This window comes from Lutjanus erythropterus, chromosome 22 (genome assembly GCF_056507025.1).
Source record: "Lutjanus erythropterus isolate fLutEry1 chromosome 22, fLutEry1.hap2, whole genome shotgun sequence".
NCBI classification, from domain to species: Eukaryota; Metazoa; Chordata; class Actinopteri; order Lutjaniformes; family Lutjanidae; genus Lutjanus; species Lutjanus erythropterus.
Genome location: NC_139338.1, coordinates 12,775,641 through 12,789,160, shown reverse-complemented (window position 1 = coordinate 12,789,160; position 13,520 = coordinate 12,775,641). Strand labels below are relative to the sequence as shown.

The 13,520-nt window shown below is 37.8% G+C and overlaps 2 protein-coding genes across 2 annotated transcripts; one reads left to right on the top strand and one right to left on the bottom strand.

Annotated features, from left to right (window-relative positions):
• The first annotated feature begins 614 nt into the window (after nucleotides 1-614).
• Nucleotides 615-1,491, top strand: LOC146306707 (achaete-scute homolog 4-like). The gene is made up of 2 exons (XM_084711296.1): nucleotides 615-744; nucleotides 831-1,491. Exon 2 carries the CDS (start codon nucleotides 841-843, stop codon nucleotides 1,363-1,365), a length of 525 nt encoding a protein of 174 aa, XP_084567422.1. The 5' UTR covers nucleotides 615-744; nucleotides 831-840; the 3' UTR covers nucleotides 1,366-1,491.
• Nucleotides 1,492-8,010: 6,519 nt separating this feature from the next.
• On the bottom strand, nucleotides 8,011-12,402 carry LOC146306706 (suppressor APC domain-containing protein 1). The gene is made up of 4 exons (XM_084711072.1): nucleotides 12,148-12,402; nucleotides 9,815-9,982; nucleotides 8,475-8,630; nucleotides 8,011-8,243 (listed from the first exon to the last, which is right to left on the bottom strand). Exons 1-4 carry the CDS (start codon nucleotides 12,244-12,246, stop codon nucleotides 8,154-8,156), a joined length of 513 nt encoding a protein of 170 aa, XP_084567198.1. The 5' UTR covers nucleotides 12,247-12,402; the 3' UTR covers nucleotides 8,011-8,153.
• Nucleotides 12,403-13,520: the final 1,118 nt, after the last annotated feature.

Genomic DNA, 13,520 nt, shown 5'->3' with positions numbered 1-13,520 from the left:
AGTTATCGTGGTTGTTTTACAGCAGTGAGTTACTTTTGGACCCAGGTAGGCTATCTTATGACGTCTTATATGTGCAGCAGGTCAGGGCAGGTCGCATCAGCTGCTGGCCAAAAAGCTAAAGGAGCGACAGAAAGCCTTTACACAGGTGGAAGTGGTGTCAATATTCTGACTTTATTTGACTCTGAATGTAACAGTTCATTGGATCAGCAGGTCAATTTTGGAACATAACAAGGTACAAAAGTGATATAGTAATAGAACTGGTAATGTAACTAATTACTTTTGATACCAAGTAATAAGTTAAGTAAAGTAAAGTAGTATTTTTGGCCCCTGCCGCTCAGACTGAGTGGCACTGGATATATATAATTTATCATAATTAATAAAGTCAATTATAATATAATAATATAATATAATATAATAATATTTATTCTAATAATATATATAATAAGTTATAATATAACTCTTTATAATCATAGTATCAGCGGAAGGCAGAAAACGTTATGTAAACAGTTTTATCTTGGCGAGAAATCTGGCTGCTTCATCTCCGCCCATCATCACACCCACCATACCTACAGCCTAAAAATCCCAACGGACAAGTTGTCACACAGACTGACAGAGTCCCGAACAAGATCAAGAAGGGTCGACTTATGAATGATCACACTCTACTATATTTTATCACAAAGTGGCGAGATTTAAAAGGAAACTCCTGCTCAGAACTCGAGATGATCGTGAGGAGACTCTGACAGAGTAAGCTGTATCGATTATGGTGCAAAATTAATTACCCATATTTCACTGCTGTTTAATCTAAGATTTTCACATTTTTTTATCCATAGAGAAGCGTTAATGGAGCATTTTTCACGTGTTCCTCCGCTGGCTCTCCACGGCTTCTCCATGGATAACAGCGGATATAAAGACGCGCTCCGCCTCGGACTGCCTTTCCACCTGGACGCTGCGTACCTGGACCCTGTGCACGGCCAGAGGTTACCTTACAGGAGATTCTCCTACTTCCCCTTCCACGGACCCCTCGGCGTGTGTGATTACTCCTTCGAGCCCGCGTTCATCCGCAAAAGAAACGAGCGGGAGCGACACCGAGTGCGCTGCGTAAACGAGGGTTACGCGCGGCTCAGAGAGCATCTGCCGCAGGAGCTGGAGGACAAGCGGCTCAGCAAGGTGGAGACGCTGCGGGCCGCTATTGACTACATCAAACACCTGCAGAGTCTGCTGGACATAAACGCGTCGAGGATGGACGAGGTGTCGCTTGGTGTGGACGCGCGTAATTGTGCGCCGCTGCAGGCGCAGAGGACAGAGTGCAACAGTGATGGAGAGTCCAAAACTGGCCTCAGCGACAATGGGGACATAGTTTACTAGATCTTATCCTCTCTATCTGTGATCTGCTGTGCATTAATTCATTTGTTAAGAAAGTAAAACATTCCTTGTTGACAGCATTTACATTGTCTTATTTTGCTGTATGTAAAAACTGTACATTTGGGCATAAACATGATTGGTTTACATGTAGTGAGCTACGACAAAGAGTCATAGTAAAATTATTTGAAAGAAGACTGAATGACTCTTTAAACTTAGATGATTTTGTTGCACGTAATAGCCATTATCAGCCAGGTAATTTATTACTGGGTTTTACATCGAAAACACTGAAAACAAAACAAAACAAAACAAAACAAACAAACAAAAAAACAGTAAACAAATTCTTCATAGGCCTATGTTATGAACTTCAGACTAACCAATGTGAATATTCATGAATATTCAAGTATCTGAACTTGAACTTGAAAAGATGCATTTAGTGTGTCAGTCCATCACTTGAGAGATTTCTAAACAAATAGTTCCATGTCCTATAACATGTTTATGAATTTCACAGCTGAATCATAATGATTTGTATTTGGGATACAGCCAAATCCAGATATGTTTTTCAGGAAAGCACAAATAACAGATATTTCTTCTATCTGAAGTTGGTCATTATTATTCAGAAAAAGTCAGCTCCATTATTGCTTCGACAGAGTTAAAAAATAAATAAATAAAAGGTCGCAGTCATTAACCAGTCATTGATTTAATGCATATAATTTTATCCTTAATGTAGAGTTTCTATTTCAGATGAAAACACACAATCTTAAGATTTATAAAACTTTTTAACTGTAACTGTAACTGAATTTCAAGACAACTGCCTTTACTAGATTTTTGAGTTTTGAATCAAACCTAAGCTTTGAAATAAACCAAAAAAAGTTTTACCGACTTATAATGTTTTGTTGAGATAATTTACTTTTCTTCCTCAGATAAACTTGAATCTTTGATTTTTAGAAACCCAAGAAAATCTGTATTTCAGAAATTGTTTACAGTGAGTTGTGAACCTGATTTGTCATTATTTGGGTGTTTGTGAATTAAATGGTAGAAACTGAAGATAAATTATTAAACGTTATTATGTGCCAAATAAAAAAAAAATGATGTTTTGTATGCACAACAATTGCATTGCCAGTGAAATGTAGATTAAAAAAACACAACATTAGCCTGGTTTAACATGGCTTTCTGTACAAACCACATCCACTTCTGGTGCTCTATCAAAACACAGATATAGACACAGATCATTTTGACGGTTGAACAGATACCAGGTAAAAATAATAACATCTCTGAGCACCTTGAAATTGCAATTCATCAAATAACAAATAACTGTAAAGCATGGGATCCAAGTAAGGCCATGCAGCAGTGTGAAATCTGTATGATACAAACTAAACAGTGGTTGTAACTAAATTCAGTGGACAGCTTCAGTTGTTCTCTCTTAGATCTTTAGATCACATGCATGTCCTCTACTGACACAAAATGAGTGAACAGCTCAAGAGTTCATACATGAATTAATTTCTAATAAACATTAAACCTTATAATGTTGTCCTGTAGCTGTAAAATCAGAAGACTTACTGTAATGAAGAGAATGAGACGATGCTACCATGATGGGCTTCTTTCTCAGCACATTTTCTCTTCGACTTGTAGAGAAACACAGGTGGAGCTAATAATATTAATTAGACCCATTTAATCACTTTATTAATCACAGCTGTGATTTTCCTGCTGCAACAACAGTGGTTGAATATAATTAAATAGGCCACATTTATTCAGCTAGTGTACTTTATTTGTACTTTATATGAGTATTTTCCATTTTATATGCTATTTTATACTTTTACTCCACTGCAGGTACATATACTACTCTTGTTAGGCTCTGAAGATCTTCCTTTACCAGCTGCAGCATTATGCTTACACATGAATCAATCAATAATTATAATCCAGAAATGTATCATTCTGAATACTTTTAGTTTTGGTGCTTAAAAGCTACTGTGACGACTTTTTAACTGGTTATGAAACTGTCTCAGTTTTATACTGATGCCTCTACACAACCTACATAAGTTAAAGTGACAATCTACAAGAAAACTGGTTGTTTCCAGGTTGGATTTGCATGAAACCAGATGAAACAAGCCTGTGTTTTCATTTTCACAGGCAAAGTTAAAGTAAGTAGTTCGTTAGCTGGTTGAAAAGATGCTGGAGGAGATTTTTCTTTAGATAATTTTCTAGGTTATATTTTGTGGTGGAAACACTACCACTGTGGTTGACACGGGCCTCCAAAATAAACATAAAATGAAAGTTCCTTGTAGTAGCTTGAAGTATACTTTTTGTTCAAATATGTATGTACTCAACTGAAGCTGATTTTTTTGTGTCTTGTTGGCCAGTGGAAGTGAACACTGCTGCGTTATTGCATCATTAAAACTGCCCAGAACATCACTGGCATCAGTAAGAGCCTTTGTGACGTGCATGTGCAGAGCCAAAAGGATAATGAAAGACAATATCCACCGCAGGCACAGCCTTTTCACCCATCTGGCCATCTGGCAAGAGATATAGAAGTAACCACAGCCGTACCACCAGACTACTCTTTAATTCATCCTCAGTACTCCACCATGTATTATTTATTCACCTATTTACTGTACATATGTATATATTTCTAATTTTGGTTTTGTGAGTAGCATTAAAGGGACTACAACTAGCATCTCGTGATACAACCTTTGGTTGCAAAATGATCAATAAATGGACCTTGTAACCCTGTATATTACTGTAACGCATGCTTGATGCACAGAAATGTGTCTATTCAGAAAAATTCTCGCTTATTGTTTTTAGTTACCTGAGTGCTCTTCAAAGACCACCTACCGACTGCTCTATCTCAGGAAGTTTTTCTCTCCTAATAGCTTAAGGAATGTATTTATCAGGGAGCCCTCAGCCCTGCGAGAGGAACCTCCAAAAAAACACCTCCTCCTCATCTCCACCCTATTTGTGTGTTTATACTTCCCACCTCCGCTGACCTGCATGGAAACAGCTAGAAATTTCTGATATTCAGCAAAACCACAAATCGGAGGGGGAAAAAGGCAAACATGATATTGTATACAAGTAAAAGGGATTTTGGGAGAGCAGAGTGCAGCTCAAGTGAACCGTGCTGCTATGGAAGAACGGCATTGACAGCCACAAAGGCATGACATACCCATAACAAAAGGTGTTTGGCTGTGCAGAATGTGAATTAGACCCAATAATTAGTCAAGTGCTGGTACCCTGGGCTTGATGGTTCAGTGGCACTCTGAAGATAGAGAACATGAAGCTACTTAAATGAAAGCCTCTGCCCTGGATGGATGTTTTCTTTCCTAATGCACACAGGCTGATTCTAATCTGATCCCAGCACAGATTCCTTGCAGGCATTGCTCTAGTACAGTATTTTACTGGAAAAGCTGTTGGTTATGCATGAATGTGATTTAATACAGAGAACAGAGGAAAGATTTATAACTTTATCTGGGACTTAATAATAGAAATGTGTAGCTTAAATCTTAAGTTGAGATAGAAAGAGTCTAAAATTTGATTTTTTACCCAGTTTAGTATTACAAAAGCAAATCCTAACTAACTTCAGAACTAATTCCAGAGTTGGATCTGTTTGTTTGTCTTTTGTATCATAATAATATATTATATAAAATGTTTAGTCAGTTTAGTTTTAAGCTAAAAGGAGGCAAATCACAAAAAACTGGTGGAGAAAACCCAGATCTATCTTTATTCCATTGCATTAATCTGATGGCTGGGTAATCTTCTATAATTAAAATTAATTAATTATTAAGTGAACCTAAACCAAAACTGCAACAAGGATCGGTCGCAGTTTCAGTTAGCTTTTATTTTGTAACTAAAGGTACCTCTACAGAGAAACAGCATAAAGGATTGTGGTACTTTGTGTATAGCTTGAAAACATTTCACCTCATTTGTGACTGCAGCATGAACGCAGGAACAGACCCAGATCAAAAAGCTGGAAAGCATTAGGAAAACATTTCTTATTGGCTGGGGAAAAAAGAAAAAAAACCTCATATATTGTAGAAACAAATATGTGTAGAAATATTATAAACAATGGAATAATATTAGAGAAGATTCCAATAATAAATATAATCCATATACTGTATGCAAAGTTAACTTTAGTTTGTTAACACTTTGTTAACGCTTTTTTATGATAGAAGAACAAATTAATGTCTGAACTATTAAGCAAGTGAAATTAAAAATTAAAACACTTTAGTTAGTGCTGTCATCAAAAGTTGAGTCCAGAGTCCAAAATCTTTTTTTTTGAAATGATGCTTCCAATGTGAATACAGAATAATATTGGATGATAATGGCATTTGTTGGTGGTTTGATGTTTTCTCTGACTTCACATGAGACTGAAATTCCTTTTAAAATTATTAATCAGAGTGTTTTCTTGCACAAGGTAATGCAAAAGTAATACATTTTTAGGTCCCTGTGGCTGTCTCTGCTGCTCCCAGATGTGGAGGATGTGAGGCCAGAGGTTGAGGTAACAGACTCCTCATGGTGCCACCGCAGCCTCTTCATACTTGCCTGTCCTGTGCTGTTGTCTTGACCCTACTTTGTGCAACAAACAACTGCACAAAACCCTGTTGTCTTAAACCAGCAGATACAACAAAATGCCCTTATACTGCATCCTGTCTCCTATCAAACGTTCTTCTGTTTGCCTTCTCTCATGATGACTGTAAGCCTCAGACACACAGGGCCACCATGGGCCCCGGAGTAAACACACACTCTATCATTCACCTTGTGGGGATGAGCATACAAAACATGATTCTGATGAAGGATATGAAGCATAAAAAATGAAAACAAGTCAGCAGGAAAAAGTTTTTTAAAAAAATGAGTGGAGTAGAAATTGTTTTATGTGCTGGTTAATTTTGAGATTTTGGGCTATTGTGCTTCTTCTTTCGGACTAATGAAAAGAAAACATCCAAAATACACATTCAGGTGTTTTAGGTTTCGTTGCCTTTAGTTTTCTGTTCTGCAACAGTATGCAAATTAGTGCATATTTAATAAGATAATACATCATTTGCATATTTGAAAATACTTTCTCAGAAAACTTGCAATACAGAATACAGACACAAGAAGTTTGAAGCTGCCTTTATCCAATGTTCAGATTAATGTTGTGGGAATTTATGCAAATAAGTGCATATTTAATAAGACAATGCCTCAATTGCATATTTGATACAACATATGATTTCAGAAAACTTGTAACAAAAAAATAATTGCATGAATGTAAGTACTGGAGAAGCTTCATGTCTATTAAAATATTTGGATCTATTGATAGTGTCTTCTAGTGTTTGTATGGAACGACAGTGTTTTCGGTCCTTTGTTAAAATGTGGGATAAAAACTACAATAAAATCAGGATGAGGAACCTGAATGGGTGCCAGAGATTTGAGCTCTATATTAAGCCTGTTAATGTTTTCTTCTGTCTGAAAGAAAGGCTACAGATTTGTGCAGCATAAAAATTCCTGCAAACTTGCCTGATGATTCAGTTAGATAAAGTTTATCAGCTGAAGTAAGATCAGTGCGGGACCACCGGGAGAGGTTTGCTGCAACGTGTCGAGACAGAGAGCCCACATTCAGGGACGGAAACGGAACAACTGAGGGTAACAGCACATACAAAGATGCAGGATTGTCTCCTGCTACACACTGCAGACAAAAAATACACTTCAACTTAAAGGACTAGTGTGAAGGATTTAGTGGCATCTAGTGGTGGGCTTGCAGATTGCAACTAAGTTGCCTCACCCACCCAAGGGGACAAGGTGGAAGGAAGAAAAGTGATATTTAGGTTTTTGTAAACAACTGGACTAATTATAAGACTGAGAACAGAGTAGGACAGACTGGACAGACTGGACTGGTTATTATATAGTTGCTTACCAAAATAATGATAATAATAATAATAATTTGATACAGAATATTAATTTAAAGATGATTTTATTCCTCCTCCTGAGTCTATGGTAAAAACTGTGTCCATAGCAATGATCTGTTTTTCATATAGCAACGGTGTGCTATACAGAAATAATAGACTGCTGTTATTGACCAATCAGAATCAAGTAGTTAATAAAGCTGTGTAGTAAAATGTATCAATGAATCATATGATTTGTGTGTAAACCTTTAATTTGAAAGAAGATAAAGAACATAATCATAAAGCAACATAAAGTGGAAATGTTGAAGAAAATTACAAATACTTAAAAATTGTTCTTAAGTAAATGTACTTAGTTGATTTCCCAAATACATGCTGTACTATAATGTAAGGTGTTTCTGTTATTTTGCACCTCTTTCTCACAGCCAGAAAGTGTAAACTGGACATAAACACTGAAAATCTTAGCTTTTTGCAAATCTAAAAAATCTAGTTGACACTGTTATTTGATGTCAATACGGCTGCTGTGAAAATCGTCTATTGTTGTGTCAGCAGAAAAAAACAATTAAGAAATTAATGGGACCATTATAAGATTAACTGCCTATGTTAATAATTCTGTTGCTAATGGGAAGTTATTTCATGGTGCATGATGACAGCAGGGCTGGGCTATAATTAAGATAGTTACTGACTCATTACAGTAATAGTTGGCTGACAGTCCTGTTTCTCAGGTTCAACACTTTGGTAAAACTGGTTCATATTCAAAAGATCGCACAGAAACAAATGATTCATCACTTACTGTGATTTATTCATTTAAATACATATTTACAAGTGGTTGAAAGTCAGCGGATGTGTCACAGTAAGTGAAACGTAAGTTTGCAGTACAGTTCATGTGTCTGCCTGTCAATGTGTGTGTGTGTATTTATGCAATCAGTGAGCCTGCAGTTCATCAAGCTGTTCAAGAAGAGCGTCTTTTTCCAACTCTAACATGGAGATCTGACGGTTCTTGTCACTCACCTCCTGTCAAAGGAGAAAAATGAAACAAAATGATGATGGACAGGATACAGGCATAAACAGCCATCAATTATGAGCCGTAGATCATTTAAACAAAAGGATCCTCTGTTCAAAAAGAGAAAAACACTCATTCTGTGGAATGTGCCAAAAGAAATAAACAAAAAGTTTGGTATGCAACCTGAGAAAAACAAGTCACATAATAGCTGGAAATTATTTTATAGTGCCTGATCTCCTTACCTGAGTCAGCACTGTGTTGTGCCAGCGGAGGTCGCTGTCTGCCAGTGCTTCAGGCAGAGAGGGGACGCTGCTGCTGGTGACATTGGGCTCACTCATCACAGAGCCCAGAGAGCCGTTCACCCGCTGGATACGAGACCTGAGGAGGCAAGATCGAGTCTGGAAAGACACAAACAGACAGACTCAGAATCTTATGTTGGCCATGAGCCGATGATTGTTGAAGACTACTGTTAACTCTTAGTAATTTCGTCGTCTTAAAAAATGTTTCTCATCCTGTCTCATCTGCATCCATTAATAAGTTAATGATTCCTAAAAAAAAGTATGGGAGCCCATTTCTGTCAATATGATGGAAAGATAAGATCCTTTAAGTCATTAGAATGACAAACTCTCTTGAAATAAGGCTTCAGTATGTGAAAACAATGAGAAAGTTTCTCAAAGTAACTACTCAGTATCTTAAAATAATGAGTTAGTATTTTAAAATAATGAGAAACTTAGTCAAAATAATGAGTTACAGTTTGGTCACACTGCCTGCATGAGCAGCCTGTGTGCATGGTGACTGGCAGAACCTGTTGAATTTTATTTTGGTACCCATTTTAACAGGTCAGAGCAGTCATACAGCCCATGCAAGCACCTGTTTTTTTCTGCGTGACGCATGCTGCTCTCTGTAAAGCTACACAGTGAAAATGATCTATTGATAGTCAACATTATACCTGCAACACGACACATTTCACTACAGTTTCATCGTCTGTACCTGTAGAGTATGTTGTGAAAAAAATGGATGCAGGACAGCATTTTTAAACTGTCTTTCCTCCTCCTTCTCTCTCTTGATCTGAATGAATAAATCATGCTGCTTTCTGGTTACAGCCCTTCTCTTCAAAACTCCTCTGCAAACTCTATGTTGAAAGATCGGGGTGGCAGTAGCAGCCCCACAACAGAAACGCTGCCTGTGTGTACACAAGTTGCATGCAAACTGCAGCAGCATTTAGCTGTCATGCACAGGTAAGTATCCCAAAAATAATGAGTTAGTATCTGAAAAATAATTAGAAACTTGCTCAGAATAATTTATTATTATTTCAAGAAAGTTTCTCCTTATTTTGGGAAGATTTCTTTTTATCTTTGCAGTAATTTGAAGGGGTTTCCTCATTATAATCTCTGACAGGAACTTTTTTCAGCACATTGGCAGAAATGAGCTTCCATAAAAAAGAGATTCTAACAACCAAGACTCATAAAAAAAAGGAGCGTTTAAGTGTTCAAATGGCACCATTTGCTAGCCAATTAGTTTGTGTTTGATGCAGCATTCATTGAATTATGGTCAGTAAAGTGAGTGAAGTCCTGCCGTGTACCTCTGCTGCACCCTCGCAGGAGCTGAACACGCTGTTGGACTCGATGTTGTCCTGCTGGGCTCTGTTCTCCTCCAGCCGCTGGAGGTACCAGAGACGAGCCTTCTCCAGGATCTCCAGACCAGAGCACAGAGCGTCCTTCTCCTTCTCTAGATCCTTCAGACGCTTAATCTGAGATGGGAAGGACACAGCTTGATCAAGTTCACATAAAAGACAAAAACATTTAACATTTTCAAAAACATAAAGTGGCTTAGGGGTTACTATACTTTCATTTCCTGTCACAGCAAAAAAAAAGTATCCATAAAGACTTAAAAAATAATCAGAAATGTTGAGTTTGATGATATAGCCAGTTTTGTTGAGTATGTGTGTGTTTGCTATGGGGGGGACCACCAAACACCGGGCCTGCAGCCTGATGTAAAGCAGCATGTGGGCACAGTGCTGCCTGTTGTCTTCCAGAGGCCCCAAGGCTTTGTTTCTATGAGCAGAGCCAATCTACAGAGCAGCAGGAGGCCTTTGGTTCTATTGTCAATGCTCAGCTGGATTACACGCACTTTAAATGGGTTCAAACAAGAGCTAACAGTGCTTCAACAGCCAGGATATCATGATATACATGGAGGTGGTGATCCACGCGTGGCATCATGAGCTCAAAACATCAGCCACCTTCTCATCTGATCTGACGGATCAGGAGATAATGATAAACTCATGATACCGGTGTATCACTTCTGATTAATTTTAGCTTCTATAATGATTTGTGGTTAATAATAAGATTTGCAGTCAGTGGTTATAATAAGCTCTTAACAGGAAGCTGTGAGGGTCAGACTTGACATGTGGGAATGTATCACTGGGATGACTGCAGCCACGCTACCTTCAAAAGACTCACACATGGAACAAAGATGGAAAAAGTGACTGTTAACATGGTGATTCTGCAAGCAATTCAGTTAAATGTCCACTATGAAAAGCACCCCCCGTGTTATTAATAATAATATAATAATAATAATTTCATTGTCTCAAAAAACAGAGCTTATGTTCTGTGATTTTGGCGAGTCAAGCTCAGTTAAGTCATCAGTATTTTTCTACTGGGAACATGTGTGGAGTTTTCATTCCACAATTAAATTATGTTAATATGTTTGTGGAATCTCTTAAAAACACTCGCTTTATGTACATTTTTAACAGTATGACTGGATCAGTACAATATTTATATATATATATAAAAAAATCAATCAAAATATGAGATTTTATTTTTGGTGTCTGGTAAACATTTTGGTAACCCTTTTTTTGAAGGTCATGTCTATGTTGTATTATAAGCACATTCATAAGACATTATGATTCATTATTAATGAACCATCCATTTACAAAACAGATGATGAACAGCCTGAGATGTATAATAATCCAATTCTCAATGTCCCACATCATTGTTTTCCATAGAACTGTGTTCTGGTCTCGAATTACTGCTTAGTGCTCTGCTATTTTTTTTACTCTTTGCAAAATTACCCAGTGGGCCAGATTAAACCCTTTTACTGGCCGATTTTGGCCTGCAGGCCATATGTCTGACACCCCTGTTTTAATGCATTGTCCACACTGAACTTATAATACATTATGTCTACCACTTTCGATACTTTATAAACTTTGTTATAAGTTGCATGATTATAAACACTTTATAAAGCCTTATAAATGCGTTATAATGTCTAGAAAGTGTTACAAAAAGAGTTAAAGTTATAAGTTGCCATACATTATTATGCCTATAATGCATTATAGACATAATATTCAAAGAAAGTGTTACCAAAATGTTTTTTTCTTTTCTGTTGTCAGTGAACTTGACTTGACATAACGTCCATATAATAAAAATAATTTACATTCATTAACACTACTGTTTGCCAACAGTAGCTAACGGTAGTGTTACCTAACTTGATTAATCTGCATGCTTAGCTGCCAAACTGTTTTTGGAGCAAAAAAATTGGACTCAAAATACGTTTGAATCGTTCATTACACATTCCAGAGGAGTCGAAAAGGTCATGTAAATGCACCTTGGCCAAATGTGCCAAACTGGTGACACCTACACAGACTTGAGAAGCAGTAAATGCTTAACTATGAGTAATAAGTCACTCTTTGGAAGTGACTACTAAACTTTTTTAACTGAAAATGTGAAGTTATACTACAGCCATGTTGGGCTGAAAACGGAAAGAAAACAGATCTGAGATAAGAATCACAAACTGAAGAGGAACACACTTAAATTCACACACAGCAAAGATACAGTGAGATGGTAGTGATTAGGATCAAAACACACTCTCATATGTCACTCCTGCAAACGCAAACATACCACCTCCCTCTCCCCTCACCCATAGGTAGAAACGAAGAGCGTCCAGGCTGTAGAGGCTTGTCCTGAGGGGGATGATCACCACGGTGTAGGAGCCAGAGCCGGAGGGACGACAGGCCATGGAGAGGAGATCACACAGTCACCGACGGCTACTATTACTGCCCCATACAGCTGGCTGAACAACAAACAACAAACCACAGCTCACCACTGGCTGACTCAGAATAATACCCCAGAGAGAGAGAATGAGAGTGAGTGTGTGTGAGAGAGCGAGAGAGAGAGAGAGAGAGAGGGAGAAGGCAGGAGTGGAAAAAAAGCAGCACGATACACAGGCACAGACAGCATGGTGCCCCCGGGGCGAGGTAATGAAAAATTCCACATGTCACTGCCATGACTGGTTAATCGACATACAGTGACGCTCAATGAAAGAGAGGTAGAGATGGGGTGGAATAAAGGTGAAACTGGCAGTACAGGATCAAATCAAAGACAAAAGATATCAATGAAAACACACGAGGGACGCTCTTGGAAATAAGGGTTCCAAACGGGTTCTTCCTGAAGAGCTGAGGTTCCACCCAGAACTATTTGCTACTTAAGATCCCTTTTCATCCAAAGAAGAAACAATTCTTCAGGCCTTCTTGAATAACTCTTTTGTCAAGGGTTTGTCAAGGATTCTTTGTACCATAATTTAAAAGGGTTCTAGATAAAACATTTTTTGATATGTGGCTTTCTATATGATTGTGAAGGCCCCATTAATGCTGAAAGGTACATACAGGTTTTGGAGCAACAAATCCAGACGATGTCTTTTTCACATATGTCCCTGCTCGTTTCAGAAAGACAATGCCAAGATACATTCTGCGAGTGTTACAACAATGTGACTCTCCAGTAAAGAGTTCCTGCAGTCTGGACCTGTTTCCCGTTGAAGATGTGTGGTGGAGTTCAAACTACATCTGAAGTTGCATATTGAAGAACAAGAAATAATTTCACTTTCAAAATGTCAGTAATTAGTGACCTCAGCTCCAAAACACTTGCTGAGAAAACGTGATGTAACAAAGTAGTTAATATGACCCTGTATCAACTTTTTTGGAACGTGTTGCAGGCATCAAGTTCAGAATGAGTGCATATTTACAAAAAAATGAAATTTATCAGTTTTAACATTAACATATTATGTTATTCAACTGAACACAAGTCAAAAATGATTTCTCTGTAAAACCCCCTGGATGGGTTCTTGTTAGCACCCTTACAAGGTGGATATGTTCCGGGTTCAACTCTCAGACTACAGAGCCCATTTCCACCAAATTAGCTATAGATCTTGATCTGGTTCCGTTAAAGATCCTTGGAAACTTGTTGCTATTTGGTGAACTAGCCTGCGTTTCCACCAGTTTTGAGTGGAACCATTAT